This window comes from Belonocnema kinseyi, chromosome 1 (genome assembly GCF_010883055.1).
Source record: "Belonocnema kinseyi isolate 2016_QV_RU_SX_M_011 chromosome 1, B_treatae_v1, whole genome shotgun sequence".
In the NCBI taxonomy this organism is placed as follows: domain Eukaryota; kingdom Metazoa; phylum Arthropoda; class Insecta; order Hymenoptera; family Cynipidae; genus Belonocnema; species Belonocnema kinseyi.
In genome coordinates, this window is record NC_046657.1 from 79,734,192 (window position 1) to 79,756,317 (window position 22,126).

Genomic DNA, 22,126 nt, shown 5'->3' on the forward strand with positions numbered 1-22,126 from the left:
TGTTATTTTCATTACCCTACGAATAAGTATTTTTGAATATATTTTACTTACAGTGCTTCATAAGCTAATCCCTCTGTAATTATTGCACTCGCTTTTATCTCCTTTTCTCTTGTATATTGGTACGATGATGCTGTTAAAATTCGTTTGCATTCAAATTTCGGACACTTTTTTATTTTTTGAATTCTCAAATTTCGGTTGATATTTAATTTTGACCATATTGAAATCTCCGTCGCCTCTAAATTGTAAAGCTTCCAAATATTAGTTGCTTTTAAATTAGAATTATTTTCAATTTCGGCCGCTATTTATTTTTGGTTACTGTTCAAGTTCGGACACTTTGAAATTCGGATCTTTCGTGAATTTTGATGCCGCCAAATTTCCGTTGCTTTTATATTCGAAACATACCATATTTTGTTTTCTATAAAATGTCGTTTGCATTCAAATTTCGGTCAATATTCGTTTTCGGCCGCTTTGAAATCTTGATCGCTCCTAAGTCTTAATGCTTACCAATTTCAGTCACTGTCAAATTTCAGTTGTTTTAAATTGAATTTCGGACCCTGCCTCACTGAAATTCGCACAAAAATGACTAAACAGGTTCCGAAATATGAAAATTCGACCTTCGGATTGTAGAATGGAGAACTTTTTAACTAGAATGTTGAAAAGCTGTAACATTTAGTACCCACTATTAAAATCGAACGATCTTGGGCAGGACTGGCCTCAAGAATAACGGGACCACTGTCGAGGTGTTCATTACCGATGACTACGTGGAAAACGCTTTTCTTTAGCGGAACGAAACTTCGGAGTCGCTATTGAGCAGCATGAGTTATTACGCGCGAACGTTTGCTCAACTATCATGCTTAACAAGTTTTTCTCCCTTGTTCTCGAATCGATGGCGAAAAAAAACTGGCAATAAAAATCGCGAAATTTCACGGTCGAGTGCGAGCTCCTGCTTTATCCGAATCGGGGCGAAGGAACAATGGCGACTTTACGCAATGGCTCAATGTTAGAAACGATGTTAAACATTGCTTTCTACGGCATTCCTTTGAATTTACCTTCGGACATAACCGGCACTTTGTGACTATTTAAGCGTTACTGTAAGTTTAAAGCTAATCATAAAGTGCCCGGAAATTTATTCCGCTTCGTAAAATATTTGAAATTAGATTGGATTGGAATTAACCAGGATTTCTAGCGTTGTTGCAAAACAATGTCCAGATTTTTCCAGGTTTTCCAGGACAAACAAATACATTTTTCCAGGTACTTTTTTTCACAGAGAAAAAATAGGTTTCGCGAAATACAGTAGACATTGTAGGTTCAGTGACTAGTGGAACTCAAAAAAGTTTCATTTGCGAAATTTCTCATATCCTCCCAAAATCTGATTTTATAGTCAAAAACCGAAATCGAAAATATTTCAAAGTTTTATATTCTTCCAAGTTTAATTTTCAATGGAATAATTAAATGTTTAACAAAATAGTTAAAGTTTTAACCAAACTGGTGAATTGTCAACAAACAAAGATTCAAAAAATACATTGAACCAAATGATCGAATGAAAGAAAAGATTAAACTTAAAAAAAAAACAGTTGTATTTTAAACGAAATAATGGAATTTTTCAGATGACAGTTTAATTCGCAACAAAAAACGTGAATTTTGAATACCAAAGGAAGAATTTTGTGTCCAAATGAACGAATGTTCAACAAAACACTTTAATTTTCAACCAAAAAGGATGAGTTTTTAATAAATACTTGAATTTCCAATAAAATTCTTGGATTTGAAACAGAATACTGCAACTTTCTACTACAAAAATCAATTTTCGATTAAACAGTCTAATTTTGAAAGAAAAAATATTAAGCTTTAACCAAATACAGATAGGAGTTTTTTAGACGAAAATTCGAATTGTCAAGTAAAGCTGAATTCTTAGAAAAAAATTAAGTAGTTGATATTTCAACAACTAAAAAAATGAATATTCTACAAAAATTAAAATTTTGAACCAAATAATTAATTTTGAAAAAAATAGTTGAATGTTCAAACAGAGATGAATGTTCAACTATGAAAATTAATTTTTAATAAAGTAGGTCAACTTTTAACCCAAAAAGCTCAATTTTCAACCCAGAGTGTGAATTTTCTACAAAAAGACGTACCTTAAATACAATAATTTAATTTTTGACCAATAATATGAATTTTCCATCAAAATTATGAATCTTCAACCAAAAACAAAAAGAAAAAAAATTTATCAAACTATTTTAACTTTTAGTCCAGTCGTTAAATTTTCTAATCAAAAATACGAATTTCCCAATAAATAAAGAGTTTTCAGTCAAAAATGAAAAAAAAATGTCACACAATTCGTTGAATATTCAAGACAAAGGATGAAATGTTTGTAAAAGATTTTTATTTTCAACAAAAATTAATTTTCCAACAAACAATTGTAGTTATAACAAAAAAAGAGGAAACTTTTGAACCAAAAAGATTATTTCTCTACCCATAAGGATGAATTTTTAACAAAAAATATCAATTTTCAACAGAATAATATAAAAGTTACATTTTCAGGTGAAAAATTAACTTTAAAAAAATGTTTTCAACCAAAGAAATGAATCTTCACAGAAAAAAATGATTTTTTAAAAAAGTGGGTCAACTTTTACCCAAGTGATTAATATATCAATTTAAAAAAAAATCAATTTTCAGCCAGAAATGGAATAGCTGCATTATGAACAAAATTAATTAAAATTTCTACAAGAGACGAATTTTCTACCACGAGAGATTTTCAGTAAATAGAGAAAAGCAATTTCAATCAAATTATTGAATTTCCAAGCCAAGAAGACGGATTCTTTAAAATAAAATTTAATTTCTAACACGAAAGTATGGATTTCCATCCAAGAAGTAAATTTTCAACTAAAAACAATCAATTTTTAACCAATAATGCAATAATAGAATGTTCAGTTAAAAAATTAATTCTCAAAGAAAACATAACAAGTTTTCAACAAAATAATTAAAACTTCAACCAACAAAATGAATTTTCAACAATGTAGTTAAACTTTCAACCATCCTCCGGAATTTGGAAGAACCTGGATTTAAAAGCGACCGAAATTTTAAAGCCTAAACATGTAAATGCAACAGAAAATTATGAAACAGTAAAATTAAAAAGTGCCGAAAATTCAGAATTTGAGTAGATTAAAAACGACCGAAATTCAAACGACTTAAAATTAAAAAATCGAAATTTGAAAGTCTTTGAAATAAAAAAAATCGAACGAAATTTGGAAACTACTCATTTGAAAAGCAAACAGAATTTTAAAGCATTTAAAATTAAAACCAAAAGAAAATTCAGTAGCGATCAAAATAGAGGATAATAGATATTTAAGATATTTGAATAAAAATCTGGCTAAATTTGGAAGCTATATTTTGAAAAACTAAATAAATTTTGAAAGCGTTCCAAGTTTAGAAGCACTTCTATTTTAAAGCAACTGAAATTTGCTTTCAAATATACAAAATCTACCTAAATTTTTTAAGTACCTCAATGAGAATCCCACTTAAATTTTAAAGTCACCGAAATTAACAAAGAATTTCAATTAAAAATAACTGAAATTTGGAAGTCTTGAAATTAAAAATCGACTGACATTTGGAAGACTTGAAATTTTAAGGTGACCGAAATTTGGATGCATTTTAATTTAAAAACAACCAAAATTTAATAATGACTTAAAATTCGGAAGCACCTGTATTTGTAAGCGCCTAAAATTGCCAAGAAAGCGAATTTCTTACGTTTTAAAATATTTAAGAGGCCGAAATTAAAAAAGAAATCGAATTCGGATTTAACCAAAATTTCAAACTGCCAAAAATGAAAATTATTACTATTCTTTCAATTAGAGCAAGTGGGAATTCTGCAAAGTATATTTTTCCTTCAATTTTTGCAAGCGGGCCTCGTAAAAGCAGATATCCGTAACAAGTGGCTTCTAAAAATGACGAATGACTTCCGACGAGTCGGAAAGCCCCAGCTAGCTGGAAAGGAAAGATTTAATAATGGCTTTCGTCTGAGCAAAGATCACGTATTAAGAAACCATCGATAGTTAGACGCAAGGTGCTTTTTCTAGATTTAGTAATTTGGAATTTAATTTGGGAAAATTTAAATGCTTTTTCAATTAAAATATCTGTACAATTTACAGTTATTGTTGGCTTTCAGTCTCTTTCAAATTTCAGCCATTCTTAAATTAAAATATTCCAAAATTTCGGAGGATTATAAATTTTGGTCTATCTCAAGGTTCAGTCACTTTTTATCTGTTTTTTTTTTTTTAATTATGGCACTTTTTAAATTAGAATCAACCGGAATTTTGGTCACTCGTAAATTTCGCTAAATTTTACATGTCTCTCTGAAAATTTAGATATTTCCAAATGACTGCGCTTCTAAATTTGGGTCATTTTAAAACTGAAATCTTCCGGACTTTTTGTCCTACTCACTGGTCAGTTATTTCACCCGTTAATTTCGGCAAATTCTACATATATCCTTACAAATTTCAGGCCCATAAAAAATACTGCAATTTTTCAAAATTTTTCAACCCATGCTATATTTTAGGTACTTTTAAATTTCGGTCATGCTTAAATTAAAATCTTCCTGAACTTCGGTATTTTTTACTGGTCAGATATTTTTCTATCTTGTTTTTCTAAATCCTTCATTAACCTATTTAATATAGGAATTTTTAAATGTTTTTTTTTCAATTAGAGGCCATTCAAACAGGAGCAGATTTTTTTTTTTAAATTTGCGATCTCTTCTGTATTTCGGTCACTTGTAAATTTTGGTAGATTCTAAATTATTACACCATTAAGCTATTTCCCTTTCGGGGTAGGCATGCTTCACTCGGTAGGGGAAAGGAGTAGTGTGTGGAAAGGATAGAGAATTTTCAGATTGATCCAGAATTCTTATGTTATTTATGTAGATAACACGTTCGTTCGGCAACACTGCTCCGACCCAGGTTGCTGATCAATCTCTCTATTAATCACCCCAAGCGAAGATCCTCACAAAGTCGTTATGTAAGGTTCCCCACTTGGGTCCATTAGTGGCCAAGGTCTTTTGTTTCAGGCGTCATTCACTCTACTGACACTATTTTTATAAACTATGTGCCGCCATACTTTCCTGTCCTGGCATACTTCTCTAGCTTCTTTTATGTCCATGCATTTTTTCATGCAGACTCTCGTGTTTCTGTGACTTCTTATGTCTCTTCTAAGTAGGGTCTCATTCACACATTCTAACCATTCTTTCCGTGGTCTACCTCTGGGCACGTTGCCATTTACTTTACCTTGATACACTTGTTTCGTTAGTCGTTCATTTGGCATTCAATCAACATGCCCGAACTATCTTAACCGATTTCTTTCCCATGTGTCTACTAGCGTCTCTTCTGCACCAAATTCTTTTAGAATTATCTCGTTACTTACTTTGTCCATCAGAGTTTTCCCGCATATTATGCGCATGAATCTCATGTAAATTGCGTTAATCTTACTCTTATCTTTTTCTTGATAAGTCCATGTCTCGCTACCGTGTAGTACATTCGGTACAAATATAGAATTATGTATTGCCATTTTAGCTTTATTTGATATATTTTTATTTCTGATAAGGGGACCTGTTCTACCAATAACCTTCTTACCTTCGTTTATGCCTCTATCTAATTCCTCATCTATCTTCCCGTTCCTAGTAAATAAGCTACAAAGGTATACGAACTTATCAACTTGTTCAATTCTCTTATCATTTAATAAAATATTGCATAGTGTTTTCTCACTCTTTCCTTCGAAAGCTAACCCACGTACCTTTACTGTTTCGAGATTCACCCCCCTCTTCGTCGAAAAGAGCCATTCTTAAACACTTGACCATAAATAATATTAATAACCATGAAGACATAACGCATCCTTGTCTCACTCCTTGAATAATATCGAAATAGTCACTCAATTTCCCATTCACTCTTACACTCGCTTTGCTACCTGTATATATTGTTTTTATAGATTATAGGAGCCATCCATTGACTCCATACTCTTTCAGGACTTCCCAAAGTTAAATATATTTGATCCCTACATGACCTTCCTGGCATAAACCCACTTTGGACTTCTCAAATCTTTGCTTCTGTTATATTCATTTCCCTACGAATAATTATTTTTGAGTATATTTTACTTACGGTACTTACTAAGCTAATCCCTCTGTAATTATTGCAGTCGCTTTTATCTCCCTTTCTCTTGTATATTGGTACGATAATCGCTTTTTTCCAATCGTCTGGGACGTCTCCCATCTCGAAACATAAATTTATCAATTTGCACAGTCTATGTGGTATGCACTCGCCACCGTGTTTAAGCATTTCAGCGTTAATCCCGTCTACCCCGGCAGCCTTACTTACTCTTCAAAAATTTGGATGTTTCCAAATAACTCTATAGCTTTTCAGACGCTTTTAAATGTTGGTCTTTTTTAATTTCCTAAATCAAAATCCTCCGGAACGTCGGTCTTTCTCACTGGGCAGATATTTTTGTATTTGGTTTTTCTAAATTTCGGTCCTTTTTAAATTATAATCAAGCGGAATTTCGGTCACTCCAAAATTTCGGTAATTTTTACATATCTTTTTAAAAATTTGGATCTTTCCAAATGACTTCTGCCTTTCGGAAGCTTTCAAATTTCGACCATTCTTGAATTTAAATCTTCCGAAATTTTGGTCACTCGAGATTTTGGGCCTTCTCAAGCATCAGTTACTTTGGCACTTGTTTTTTTAAATGACTGTTCTTTTAAATTAATATCAAGATTAATTGCGGTCACTCGAAAATTTCGGTGGATTCGACATCTCTTTAAAAATTCTGATTTTTAAAATTACGGTCCTTCATTAACTTATTTAATATTGTACGGTTTTAAAATGCCTTTTCAATCTGAGGCCCTTTAAAAGTGGTAGACCATTTTTTGAAAATGCTTAAATTATTGTAGCCTTTTGGGCGCTTTTAAATTTTAGCCATTTTTAAATCAGAATCTTCCGGAATTACGGTCACGTCGAAATTTTGGTACATCTCAATCGTCAATTACTTTTGCACTTGTTTTTTTTTTTTTTTTTTTTTTTTTTTTTTCAAATTCCGGAGTACTTATAATTAGAATCAATCTAAATTTCGGCTACTCGTAAATTTTTGTCAATTCCACATATCTGCTTAAAAATTCGTATACTTCCAAATTCCGGTCCTGAACATATTTAATGTAGAAATTTAAAAAATGTTTTCAAGTCTCAGGCCCTTTAAAAAGAATTTTGCTTTTAATTGTTGCCAAACCCTTCTTTCTTTCATGCGCTGTTCAATTTCAGCTATTATTTAATTGAATTATTTCGGAATTTTGATTGTTTCTAAATTTCGATCTTTCTCAACTGTCAGTTATTTTCGTAATTGATTTGGAGAATTGGGTGAAGGTGATTAAGGGGAAGTAAGGGGAGGCAAATTAGAAGGAAGGGGTTGAGTAAAGGGGAACTACAGAAAGTAGAGAAGTATTGGAAGTGGGAATGGGGAAATAGGAGAAGTGATGGTTGGTGGAGGGAGGGGTGGTAGGAAAGCGTGGGTGAGTAGAGGCTGTGTAAATGAGGGTTAATAGAAGTAGTGATAGGAATTGTATGATGGAAAATCGGAGAGGGGTAGTAGAGGATGAAGAAGTAGGGGAAGGAGAGAAGTGAAGGGGAAAGTAAGGGATGGGGTGGGATGGAAAGGTAGGGAAAGTAAGGTGAGGTAAAGTAAGGAGGTGGAAGTGGGACTAGTGAGGTGGCTGAGCTGAGGGGAACTAGGGAGTAAAGGAGGGGAAGTGAAGGTCAGGAGATGTAGGAAAATTATTGAAGGTGTATTAGGGAAATTAAGGAGAGGGGCATAATTGGAGGTATGTGTAGGGGAAAGGGATAAGTTAAGGGGAAAGTACGGGTAAGGGGTAAGGGATGAGAAGTAAAGTAGGGGTAGCCGAGTGGGGGTATTGAAAGGGTGAGCAAAGGGGAACTAAGGAAGGGAGAAGAAGTGAAGGGCGTTGGAGGGAAGGGTAGGAGGGAAGTGTAGATGAGAAGCGTAGGGAAAGTGAGGATGGAGAGGGGAAGTAGGTAAAATGAAGGTAGATGTATTGGGGAAAGTGAGAAGAGGCGGAGTGTAGGAGGTAGAAGCATAACTGATGAGGAAAGTAATGGATTAGATAGCGTGGGAAGTGAGTTGAAGTAAAGTAAAAGGGGAAAAAGATAAAGTGAATTGGTGAGCGGAGGGGAAATAAGGACATTAGTGAAGCAGGAGAAGCGGAGGACGGTGAAGGAAGAGATGTTAGGAAAGTAAGGAGAAGGGGATTAGTGAAGAGATAGTATAGGAAGGGTGGGCTGGTGAAGTAGGGGGTGCTGGAAGTGGAGGGGTGAGCGATGGGGAACTAGGGGCAGTGAAGCACGTTGAAAGGAGTGATAGTAGGGACATGTTGGTGCGTAGAGGAGGGAAAGAAAGGCTGGGAAGGAGAAGTAATGAAAGGCGTATTAGGGGAAGTGAGGAGAGGTGGAGTAGAGTAGGGAGTAGAAGAGGTAGAAATAAGGAAATAGGGGAGTGAAGGGGAAAGTAATGGGAAGGATAGTAGGAGAAGGGTGAAATATTGCGTGAAATCTCAAACGATTGGAAATGACGGTCCTTTTTTAACATCACCTTATTTCCGAATTGACGTCCCTATAATTTTTGAACACTTAAATTTTAATCATTGTTTTCGCATCAGCAAAGATGCGAGATCAGAAAGCCACCTAATTCATATACAAATGTTCGAACCAGCCGGCGTTCTCTTGAGTCTTGAGACTTAAGATAATTCCAGAGTTACAATTTGCAATAATTATTTTCTGCTGCAAGTGGTCGGGTCAGTCAAGTGTAAGCGAAAGGAGAATCTCCATTTACATAACGCTGATTACAAAGTGGTTGCATTATACCCGCGTTTACGTCGGCCCTCAACAAAGTCAGGTGCTCGGTCGAGGTCGGTGTGTTCAGTATCCACTATCCACTATCCAGTAATGTAGCCCTTAGGAAGGCGAGGCAAGGGTTTGAGTTTTCGCGGATTATTGGCAACAAAAAAAAATGGCAAAGGCGACGCCAACAACTCGCCGCTTGCTGGCTCTTGGTGGATTCTAAGTACAAGCCGTGAGCTTGCGTCTGGTAATTGCTTAATTTGTGGAACCACGTCGGTGTTGCTTAAGTGTGACTTAGGGCTGTGTTGGTGTAAACGCATTCAGTTTCGTTTTACGAGCAAGGAACGCTCCAAGGCGCAAGTACGCTCCTCGGAAAGATCCGCGAACTCGACGAACCTTACAAGCATCAATTTCGAGAAAATTGAATTTTTTTAGGGACTTTTATTGTATTTGACCTGGGTCTCTACTCGGCGGATGCTATTTAATTCCCGGTTTTCACACGGCCAATTAGACATTTAATTACTTACAGCAGATAAAGGCACAATATATATATTTTTTACTTTTTCCATCCCACTAGGGTTATTGTAATAAAGAGATTATTTTCCAAAAATAAGGAAATAAATTTTTGTTAAATAAAAGTAATGTATAGGTAGGGGAGAGTTCTCATAAGCTGGCACTGTGGGTTAAGCCGACACGCTCGAGGTTCTCAGAGATGAAGCGCGTGTCGACTTAACCATTTTGTCTTATGACAGGTTGGTAGGCATATATGTAATTTACGCTGACCATTGTCACTTTAGTTTTCGCTGGGCAGCCTGAATGAGGTATAAATTTTTCGTGCAAACGAAATTCCATTTTCTTCTATTCTAGTGAAGCAACTACAGGTGTGTAAATATGTTTAAAAGTTTAATCGATTACGTGTGTTAGTTTCTGTGTTCTGTGTCCTTTCGCCTGGTAAGGTCCATTTTTTCATTCGAATTTGTTTCGTGTGCGTGATAGCATGAAATGCTAAACAATCGTAGTGATACTGAGTAGGCATCAAAAAGGTGTTGCTGAGCCTTCACATTTTTTTCGTTGCTTTAGTTGTTATTTATGTGTTTCTTAAATATTTTTTATTGTATTACAAGTCTATAATTGTTGTTTACCCTCTGTTTTAGACCAAAACTCTCACTGTGCCGACCTAGGACCACTTTCCTTCCACCATATTGAATTCTAAAAATATTAATTTTCAAAGAAAAAGTTAATTTTTAAACAAATAGTTATATTGATTAGAAAAAAATAATATTCAGCCAAACAGTTACATTTAACTGTGTAGTTGAACTTTTTAGCAAGAGACACACAACCTTTTAACGAAATAAGTGAATTTTCAAACTTGAAAGACGAACTTTCAATCAAAATGATCGAATTAAGAAACGGAAAAGAATTCAATTCAATCAGAAACTGTCGAATTTTTAACAAAATAGTGGAATCTTCCAAGCCAAAAAGACGAATTTTTTAAAATACCGTATAATTTTTAATACAAAAAGATGCATTTTTAAACCTAAAACCGAGTTTTTAACAAAGCACTTGAATTTTTGAAATATAAAGATGAATTTTCTACAAAATATTTGAATTAAAAAAATTTATGATTAACGCAGAAATTCCATTTACAATTAATTAATTTTCATCTAAATAGTTTAACTTCTTACCAAAGAGATGGAACTTCAACTAATAAAATCATTTTTGAAAAAGTAATTGAGCTTTCAATAAATTTTCAACTAATTAATTTAAAATAAAAAAATAGTCGAAATAACAAAAGACGAATCTTTAATAAAATAATTGATTCCTCCACCAAACAGATTAATTTTTAAATAAACAGTTGGATTTTCTAAGAATATAATATAATTTTTAATCAAAAATTCAATTTTCATCCAAAAAGTTTATTTTTAACAAAATAATTAAATTTTCAACAAAATAATTAGATTTTTAACCAGATTGTTGAATTTCCGATCTAAGAAGATGAGTTTTAAAACAAAAAATTAATTTTCTACAAAATAGTTAAATTTTTAACGAATGAGATGGACTTTCAATTAATTACATAATTTTTAACACAGTGGTTTAACTTTGAACCCATTATTATCAACCAAAAAATATGAATTCCCAATGGAAAATTTAATACAGTTGATATTTTAACCAAAAAAGATTATGATTCTAAACAAAAAAAGTTGAATTCAATAAAAAAATTAACAAAATAGTTTATTCGCCCAATAGAACACAATACTTTAAAAAAAATAGTTGTATTTTCTACAGATATACATAATTTTTAACCAAAAAGTTAATTTTCAACAAAATAATTAAATTTCTAATGAAAGAGATAAATCTTTAACTATAATAAAATTGATTTTAACAAACTGGCAAAGTAGTTCAATTATCAATTAATTAACAACCAAAAAAGATGAATTCTCAATGACAAATTTAATAGCTGCATTTTCAAAAATAATAAAAACTTCAACAATATAGTTGTATTAAAAAAAATTAGTGATCAAGCAAATAGTTGCATTTGCAATTAAATAGCTCGAGTTTCAATACAAAAAGTACGAACTTTCTACACAAAAAGACGTATATAATTAAAAAATTTTTTTTTGCAAAACAGTTTAATCCTATCCACCACAACGTCTTAATTTTTAAACGAACAGTTGCATTACTACGAAAATAATACAATTTTCGTAAAAAAATTAACTTTTAACCAGATTTTTATCACAAGCTATGGATTTCGAACTAATAAAATAATTTTTAATAAAGTAGTTTAATTTTCAACCCATTTTCAGCAAACAATTTTATTTTTAAATAAACAAATAGTTGCATTTTTCACGGAAATAATCGAATTTTCTACCAAAAACCTTCAACTAATAAACTTAATTTTAACAAAGTATATCGACTTTTAAAAAGAATGATCTTTTAATTAAAAATCGTTGGATTTTTTTATTGGGTTGTATTAATTCAGTTCGAAAAGGACAATGGGGAAAAGGGATATTTCTCGAAAACAGGAGAAAAAGAGGAATTTTCTTTTAAATTTAAACAAAAAATTAACTTTAAAATCATAAATATAAAATGAAACTTCAATATTTTAACGGATATATTGGTTAACACTAAACCAAATTCGATGAGCGTGACAATAATTTTTGAAAAAGGGCTTCATTTACACAAACAGTTGTATTGCTACAAAAATAATAGGATTTTCATAAAAAATTGAATTTTCAACAAAAAGTTATAATAATTTTCAATAAAAAAATTAACTTTTAACCGGTAAATTACCGGCCATTTCCCGGTGCTCAAAACTCAAGGTTTAAAATTAAAAGCATTAAAACATTTGTTTTGTATCCTATAAAATTCGCGTTTTTTGACTTAGAACCTTTTGCTGATCGACTCTTTAATTGCAAAACTGTCCAAAAAATTCCCCATCGGAAAATAAATCCCCCCCTTCCCCGCCAATTACCATTTATTCCGATTTCCCGGTCCACTGGCCATCCTGATTGTACCCCTCGTCGAAAAACTTTCCCCAACCAATATCCCCCTAATCAAAAGTAGCTAAACTCCCGACTTTTTCCCACCATCAAGAATCGGTCCCTTGGCACTGGACGTGTGTCTTCCAAGCATCAGCTCGGGACTCGTATTTAATTTCTGCAAGCAGGCCAGCAAATTGAGTTGCTTTCGTTCCTTCGCGGGCACCAAGTACAGAGATTAAGAGAAGTAAACAGGAGAGGAAGCGAGAAAAGGAGCAAATAAAAAAGCGAGCAAATGAGAGAAAGGGAGAAGAGAGAGGAGCATCTTCCCAACTTCCCATTGACGGTGAAGCCTTTCTCGCGAGCGGATATTAAAAAGGGTCTGCTGCTGCTGCAGAGGAGAAAAGAAAAATCAGCTCGCGAGGTCGAACCGAGAGGGAGAGAGAATGAAATTGAAGATAGAGTTGAAGGGAGAGAAAGGAGGCTGAGACGAGTTGCACTGAAGTGGAGTGGAGGCCTGTTATTAGTGCGAGGTTTATGCTCTTTCGGGTTTTTGCTGGTGGCCCCGCGAGATGGGTTCCGGCCTCGCAATATAAATACGCTTAATAGTTTAAGCACACTCCGGGGCTCGCATATGCTAACCAGCCATAACTATGCTTTACTACTTTCCAGGTCCTGGTCCAGGTCCAGGTCTTCAGGGCCACCTCTCCTCTCTCTCTCTCTCTCTCTCTCTTTCTCTCTCCAGTAGATGTAATCTATTGCTATTCGTCGAAAAAATTTCGATTCGGCGGACAACTTCAAATTCCCGGTTTTTCCCGCCAAAGTTTTTCAATTTTCCTGCTCAACTAAAAGTAACATTTATATTTGTTTGCTGGGTGGGCGCTTTAATCACTTACAAAATTCCCGGTCATTTCCCGATTTTTCCCCGGTTCACAAATATCTTTTCACGGTCAATGAAATTATTTAAAAATTCAGACTCTGAAGCTAAATATTTTTTTTCCATTTTGAAGTAATAAAAACTGAGCTGCAAAGCATTTTAGGCTATTTAAGCTATAAATATTAAAAATGGAACGATTACATTTTTGTTATAATAGGATCGTTCATAAACTACGTCACCATTTTTTAAAACACCTTTTAGAATTTAGAGAAATTTTTTTAAACGTACGCATATATGGTAACGTTTTTAGTAAGTTTCCAGATGATGCACGTTTTGGTAGAAAATTAATCTTCTTGTTTAAAAATTTATATTTTTAGTTGAAAATTAAACTTTTTGGTTGAGAATTCTGGAATTTTATTAAAAATTCGTCTTTTTTTGGTAATGAATCAAACTCCTTTTTTTAGTTGAAAGGTCGACTTTTTGGTTCAGGATTCTTGAACTTTGTTTAAAATTCATCTTTTTTGACAGTCAATTAATTTTTTTCTTTCAAAATTCAGCTTTTTGGTTGAGAATTCCTGAATTTTATTGAAAAATCGTCTTTTTTGGTAGGAAATCTATCTTCTTGTTTAAAAATTCTTCTTTTGTAGTTAAAAGTTCAATTTTTTGGTTCAGGATTCTTCAACTTTGTTTAAAACTTATTCTTTATGTCAGAAAACTAATTTGTTGGTTTCAAAACTCATCACTTTTAGTTAAACATTCTACTTTATGGCGGAGAATTCTTAAATTTGATTGAAAATTTGTCTTCTTTTGATAGTAAATCCATCTTCTTTTTTAGTTGGAAGTTCAACTTTTTGGTTGACGATTCTTGAACTTTGTTTAAAATTCATCTTTTTTGAGTGAATTAATTTTTTTTTTCTTTCAAAATTCATCTTTTTGGTTGAGAATTCTTGAATTGTATTGAAAAATCGTCTTTTTTGGCAGTAAATCTATCTTCTTGTTTAAAAATTCTTCTGTTGTAGTTAAAAGTTCAATTTTTTGGTTCAGGGTTCTTGAACTTCGTTTAAAACTCATCTTTATTGGTAGAAAATTAATTCTTTTGTTTCAAAATTCATCACTTTTAGTTAAAGATTCTACTTTTATGTGGAGAATTCTTAAATTTGATTGAAAATTCGTTTTCTTTTGGTAGTAAATTCATCTTCTTTTTTAGTTGGAAGTTCAACTTTTATGTTCAGTATTCTTGAACTTTGTTTAACATTCATATTTTTTGACAGTAAATTAATTTTATTTTCCAAAATTCAGCTTTTTGGTTGAGAATTCCTGGATTTTATTAAAAATTTGTCTTTTTTTGGAAGTAAATTAATCTTCTTTTTTAGTAAAAAGTTTAACTTTTTGTTTCAGGATTCTTGAACTTTGTTTAAAACTCATCTTTTTTGGCCGTAAATTAATTTTGTTTTGTTTCAAAATTCAGCTTTTGGGTTGAGAATTCTGAAATTTTATTGAAAAATCTCTTTTTTGGTAGTAAATCAATCTTCATGTTTAAAAATTTATATTTTTAGTTGAGAATTAAACTTTTTATTTGAGAATTCTTGAATTTCATTAAAAATTTGTCTTCTTTTGGTAGTAAATCAATCTCCTTTTTTAGTTAAAATTTCAATTTTTTGGTTGAAAATTCTTCAATTTTGTTAAAAATTTCAAAAGCTTCAAATTTTCAATTTTTTAAGTCTTTTAAACTGCATTTCAAAATTCTTTAATAAAAAATTTACGCTTAAAAATTAATATACAAAATAGAAAATTTATAAGTGAAATATTTTCGAATGACGCATTGTAAAATAAATTATATCATAATTTAAGAAGATAAAAATTCAACTGATAATTTTAAAAACTGTTGAAATCAAACTTGGACAGATTTTTTTCTACAAATTTGTAAAATTCCCGCTCAAAAAATAAATTCATAGCCATTTTCCGGCCACCTTATGTCTCTAAACGCAAACATTAATTTGAATGTATGACGTTCATTCCAAACAAAAAATAATGAATCTTCAACAAAATATGTCAATTTTCAACCTGATTGATGAATATTTAACTGGAATATTTGAATTTTAAATAAACAACAAAAATTAATTTCTACTCACAAAGATAAATTGTTAACCAAAACTTAAATTAGTTAATTTCAAATTTAAATAATTAATGTTCAACCAAACAATTATGGTTTCAACTAAAACTATGAAATGTTCAAATGTTCAACTAGATAATTTTTCTACCAAGAAGATTAATTTCTACAAAAAAAGATGAATTTTTAATTTAAAAATACCGTTTTTTAAAAAAAAATTTTATAGTTAAATTTCTGGCCAAAAAATTGAATTTCCAACCAAAGAGATACATTTTTAATCAAACTTATGGAATATTAAACTGCAATAACAGTTCCATTTCCACTTCAAATAGTTAAATGTTCAGAAAAAAACTTCCAGTTCATACAAAGAAAAAAGAAGCTTTTAATACTATAAAGCAATATTTTAACCAAAGAAATTAATTTTGAAATAAAATAATGAATCTCCAACCAAAAAAATTTAATATAAGAGTTTAACATTCAAATAAGTCAATTCTTTTTTCAACCTGAACTATGAATTTAAAAGCAAAATGATAAATATTTAACTGGATTATTTGCATTGAATCGAAAAGAATAATTTTTAAACAAGAAGCTTAATTTTCAAGAGAAAAGTTAATTTTCTAAAAAAAAAAATAGTTGAATTTTCAATTTAAAAAGATCAATTTTCGTTAAAATTGTTGAATTTTAAACTAGAAAAGATCGATTTTCAACCAAAAAATAGTAATTTTCATTGGAGGAAGTAGTAATTTTAATTCGATTATCGAAAGAACAGTATCATCTGCAACATCTACTTCGTTAAATAGTTTTAAGTTTCTTTTTTTTACTAATAATTTCCCTATAATCTTCACAAAAATTGAGGTAACTAAATTTCTTGGACCTGTAAATTTTAGTTCGATCGGATAAATTTCCCAAAATTTGGGTCGAATTAAAATTTAAATATAATCCAAATTTTTGTAGCTTTTAATAAAAAATAATTCCCAAATTTCAGTAACTTACATTCCAGAAGTTTGAATTTCACTACCTTAAATCCCCCCCCCCCCATCCTCTTGCTGTCAATTGTAAATTTAAAGTTTTCAAAATTTCGGTCGCTTTTAATTTCAGACAATTTTTAATTTCAGCCAATTAAATTTTGTTTATCCTTTACAATTTCTCTCGATTTTTGTCGTTTTTGAACTTTAAAACAATTCCAAATTTCAGTCACTTAAAATTCTTTCTTTCCCCAATTTTCTATCGATTTAAAAATGGAAAATTTCAAATTACGGTCCGCTATAAATTTCGTTCGATTCCTGTTTCATTTTTTTCCAAGTTTCAGTCGCTTTCAATTTAAAATAATGATAAATTTCATTTTTTTCCTCAAATTTCGGTCTATTTAAAATATAAAGATTTTCAAATTACGATCCGTTAAACTTCGACTCTTTTCTAATTCTGCCATTTCCAAATTTCGGTCCCTTTTAAATTAAAATAATTCCAAATTTCAGTAACTACGGCAAGTTAAATTTCGATGGCTATCTAATTTTCGAAGTTTCCAAGATTTTGTTGCATTTAAATTTAAATAATTTCAAATTTAAGTCACTTCAATTTTGTTTTTCTACTTTTTGTCGATTTTCAATTTAAAGGTTTCCAAATTACAGATTCTTAAAATTATAAGATCCTCTCCAATTTGAAACGATTTAAATTATGTAGTTTAGACATTTATATCGCTTTTAAATTGAAATAATTCAAAATTACAGTCTATTAAATTTTGGTTGCTTTCTAATTTCAGTACTTTCAAAAGCTTGGTCGCTTTCATTTTTTCTCCAAATTTGAGTCGATTTTAAATTTACGGATTTCAAAATTTTGCTCGCTTGAAAATTTTTATGCTAATAAATTTATTGGCTTTTTAACATAAACATTCCCAAATTTCCCGCTTTCTAATGTCGTTTGTTTCTAAATTTCGGCGGCTTTAAAATAACAATAATTCCGATATTCAGTCACTTCAATTACTCCTTTCCTCCAAATTCCTGCCGAAATCGGTCAAAAGCGACCGAAAGGTAACAGGACATAATTTGGAAATCTTCAAATTAAAAAATGAGAAATTTACATACAAACGAAATTCGAAAACTTCCGAAGTGGCCGAAATTCGAAAATACTTAACTTTAAAAACAAACAAAATTTGGAAAGAATGAAAATTTCAAAGCGAGCAAAATTTGTGGAACGTTATTTCGACATTTTTAAATTAAAAACCGATAGAAATTTAGAAAAAAAACGCAATTAGAATGCAATAGAAGAATAAGTGACCGAATTTCAAAAATACATAATAAATGTTTGAAATCGAACAAAAAATTCTCGATGTTTAACAAAATATGTTAATAACTTTGAAAATAATTCGAATTTTTAAAGCTAAATTATTTAGATATACTTCCAATTTTTTCTGTAGATTCTATCTACCGATCAAGCTTGATACAAAATAGTTGTAACATTATTCTAAAAATCTAAAAATATGAATGTTTTTATAAATATTACTATTTATTATTAAAAAATAATTAGAGGAGTATTAACAAAATTAAATAATCATTTAAATTTTGAATCTTTTAAAAACTGTTAATCAAAATTTGAATAGAAAGATAAATATAAAATAATAAAATTGACTCACCATAACTTTCAGTTCCTTCAACGTAAGTCCCGAGGAAACTTTTAGTTCATGCGATCCTTGTATATTTCTTCTCGCCCTAGTTGGCCTTTTTCTCGACGAACTCTGCAAAAAAAAAATACTCTCGTTAAAGTAAACGAATAAATACAACTATTCAGGGCAATAAAGAAGAGCGCTATATAATCATAGCGACTCCACTGCCCCATTTTTTACAGAAATAAAAATTTCAATTATTATTATCACGCAAGGAGGCAAAAATTAAAAAAATTATTACCTGCCATATCGTAAAACTAAATCATAAAGATCAAAGATGAAATTATCAATGCAAGACCAAAAATAATGTAAATAAGGTAAATCGACCATTCCTGGGACAACGTAAAAAGTATGTCCAATACTGAGACAACAATAAATATTATTGAGTATCTTTTATATTCCAACATAAATTATAAAAGTAAAAATGTTCTATTATTTTTCAAGTTCTTTTAAATTTGTTACCACTATTTATTTTTGTCCTGACAAATTATACATTTAGTAAAAAATAATCTAAAATATGCCTCAAAATGTGTAAATGAAATGCTACAAAATTGGTCATTTTTTTTTATTTCAAAACTTTCCGCATAACTTTTACAGCATTGCATTATTAAAATTTCCTACGCTAAAAGAAAAAGTTATGCTTTTGCATATTTTTAATACGTTTAAGAATAAAATTCGTAACTTTATTAGCGATTTTATTTGATAACTTTTGAATATTTTAACGTCCCGCATTTGGACAAATTTTTGGCGAAGTTTCCTAAACCGGGACGAGCTGTCGCTGACTATCTCAGTTTCGGACACTTGAACGTGTGTTGCGAAATTGCGTTTCCATTACTTAGACGGTCAGTTTCGCCGTGTTTTTAATTAAATGTCGCAGTATTATTTTAGTGATATATTAAAAATATTTTTTATAAGACACAACCTTGCTGTTTAATTGATTATTTATCCTAAAAAATTTGTTCAAAGTAGTTTATTGAAACCTCCAATTCGGACCTCAAAGTTTCCCAACTGCTTAAGTAAGTAATGTAATATAGTATCTTATAAATTTAATTTTGCAACAAAAATTAGTAAGTATGCATTAAAATTCAATATTATAGATTTATATGAAATATTAATAAGATTAATATTAACGATTTACTTTTTAAGATAAATTAAGTAAATTAACTTTTCTGTTGAAAATTTATATTTTCAAATGAAAAATATAACTGTTTTGAAGAAAACTCATCCTTTTTACTTGAAAATTCAACAGTTTGGTTAAAAATTTTGTTTATTTCTTGATTAAAAAATGTTTGAAAAAAATTCCTTAAAATAAAATCAAGAATCTAACGACTTTTTTATTTTTTTGCATTTTATCTTATTTTGATTTTACTTTTATTCTATTTTTATTTTTGTTTTATTTTATTTTATTTTTATTTTATTTTATATATTTTTTTGCCTTGATAAGGGTTCTGTATGAGTGCCGAAACGTTGGTGATTATTGTATATACTTTTTAAATATTTTTTATTGGGATTTGATAATGGTGGGAATAAAGAGGACGAAAGAAATAAAAAAGAGAAGGAAGGAGATTTGGTTAGCTGCCTTTTCATTTTTCTTTCCTCCTTTTTATTTTTGTCCAAAGTAAAGATGAATAATTTTCTTTTTTTCTTTTTTAGGGGGAAGGGAGGGGAGCGAAGTGTATCTTTTTTTCAGATTCCAATGTGAAAATTTTGTGGTGGTTGTCCAAATGTGGTCGTTATATTCTTGATTTTATTTTCATGAATTCTTTTCATCAATTTCATTATTGGACGTTAAAAAAGTGTTTCACATTGGATTGTTTTCCTATGTAAATATCCTAAATTTTGCAAAATGTTTTTTTATTAAAATTTAAACTATTTTCTTGAAAATTTGTCTTTTTGGTTCGAAAGCGAATACTTCAATTTATACTAATATTTTATTTATACTTCAATTTTCTAACAAATTCTTGAATTCTTAAATTAAAAAGATTAATTTGCTACCAAAAAGATTAATTCTTATCAAAAAATATAGTAGTTGATATTTCAAACGAAAAATGGTTTAATTATACATTAAACATGACATGATTTTTTTAAATAAATAAGATTTTTGATTAAAAAAAAAAGAAAATTATTTTAATAAAATTTATGAATTTTCTACCTAAATAATATCATTTTTAACAAAACAGTTGCATTTTTCTCAAAGAAAAATGTAATTTATAATTAAAATGACAAATGTTCGAAACCAAAAGACGAAATTTAAACAAAATAGTTGAAATATTAGTCAAAACGGATTTTTCAGTCAATAAAATTTTCAACAAAATAATAATATTGGTAACCAAATAATAATTTAAATTTTTTCAATACATTTTTCAATTTATGTATTAACTTGAATTAAGATGAAATATAATTCAAAATTTACAACCAAACAGTTTAATTTTCAAGTAAATCGATAATATTAGTCTATAATATTAAATTTTACTGCATACTTACTAATTTTATTAAATAATTAGATTTATGAGTTATTATTAAAATATTTACCTAAGCAGTTGGCAAAATTTAAGGTTAAAATTAGAGGTTTTAATAAACTACTTTAAACAACTTTTTTAGAATAAATAATTAAACGGTAATCACAATCCATTCTTGCTTTTTCATGTATTCTGTAATAAATGTTAAGTAAATTGTGCCATTTTATTTTGATAAACCCCATTGGATTTTCCTTGTCCCAGTATTGGCTTCTTTGGTGCTCCTCTTAAGGATATGTTCCAAAATTCGTGTCCCACTAATGGGCGATCTTAATAGCTTTAAAAATATCCATTCATATTAATTTACTATAAAATTACTAATGTATTTTTTGTTCTAATCGATCATTATAATGTCTTAGCCACTTATTATAACGGTTTTTGTACAAAAAATTCCAATTCCCCAATTATAAAATTGTGTTTATATGGGTTAGCTCTTTCTAACTGTCCCAGTAATGGTTAGTTTACCTTACTGTCAACAATTTGAAAAAATAGTAAAAAAAATAGAGCCGTAACTTTTTTTTTAAAGGTTTACTACTGAATTTTTTATAAAAAATTCATCTTCTTGGTTAAATATTTTATCATTTGGTTAAAACTTGCATTATTTTGTGGAAAATTCAACAATTTAGTTCAAAAATCATATGTTTGGTTTGCAAATTCAACAATTCGATGGCATTTTTTTCTTTCTTGACTACGCAAATTTTTTTTAATTCAACTACTTTGTAGAACATTTATCTTTGTGGTTTGAAAATTTTTCTTTTTATATAGAAACTGAAAGTTTCTTGGTTTGAAAGTTAATTTTTTTTATACTGAATAATTTGAGTTCAAAACTCGTTTTTTTGTTTGATAATTAATATTTTTTCGCTAAAAATTCAAGTATTTTGTGAAAATTTCACTAATTGCTTGAAAATTCAACTATTTGAGACAAAACGGAAATGTTTTGTATAAAATTCGGTTTTTTTCGATTGGCAATTAATTTTTTAAAGCGAAAATGTAAATATTCGATTTTTTAAAGATTTTTTAAAGACTTTATTAATTTAATTGAAAACTGATCTCTGTTAGTTAAAAAATCAACTAATTAGATATAAATACGTATTTTCAGCTGGAAATTTCAAAAATTTCTTAAAAAATGTAACTACTTGTTTAGAAATTTATACATGTTGTTGAACATTAATCTGTTTCAGTTCAGAATTCAATTAATTTACGTATTTCATTGAAGATTCATATTCTTGGTTTCAAAATTTAACTCTCTTGAAGCATTTTTTTTGTCAGGATTGCATTTTTTTACTAAACAGTTAACTATGTATTTAAATTTTGATTGCAACTCCATATTTTTATTTGACAATTGATCTTTTCTATTTGAAAATTAAAATATTTTTCTCAAGTGTAACTACTTTATTAAGCGTTCATTTTTTAAAAATTAAGTTCCTAACTGTAAATTAAAATACTTTGTTAAAAATCCAACTGATTAGTTGAAAATTATCTTTTTTCTAAAAAAATTCATACACTGGATAAAAATTTAACTAATCTGTAGAAAATTCGTCTATACGGCTTGAAAATTCAATAATATGGTAAAAAATTAAACTATTTTTACCAAATCGAACTG

At 29.8% G+C, this 22,126-nt stretch overlaps 1 protein-coding gene across 4 annotated transcripts in view; it reads right to left on the minus strand.

The window, feature by feature from the left end:
* The window catches only part of LOC117167768 (ubiquitin carboxyl-terminal hydrolase 48-like), a 311,237-nt gene that overhangs the window by 86,029 nt on the left and 203,082 nt on the right, over nucleotides 1–22,126 (minus strand). For all 4 annotated transcript variants that reach the window (XM_033352943.1, XM_033352951.1, XM_033352936.1 and 1 more), the window contains one exon: nucleotides 17,978–18,079. In XM_033352943.1, coding sequence (XP_033208834.1) covers nucleotides 17,978–18,079 — 102 coding nt within the window. The remainder of the gene's footprint in view (nucleotides 1–17,977; nucleotides 18,080–22,126) is intronic.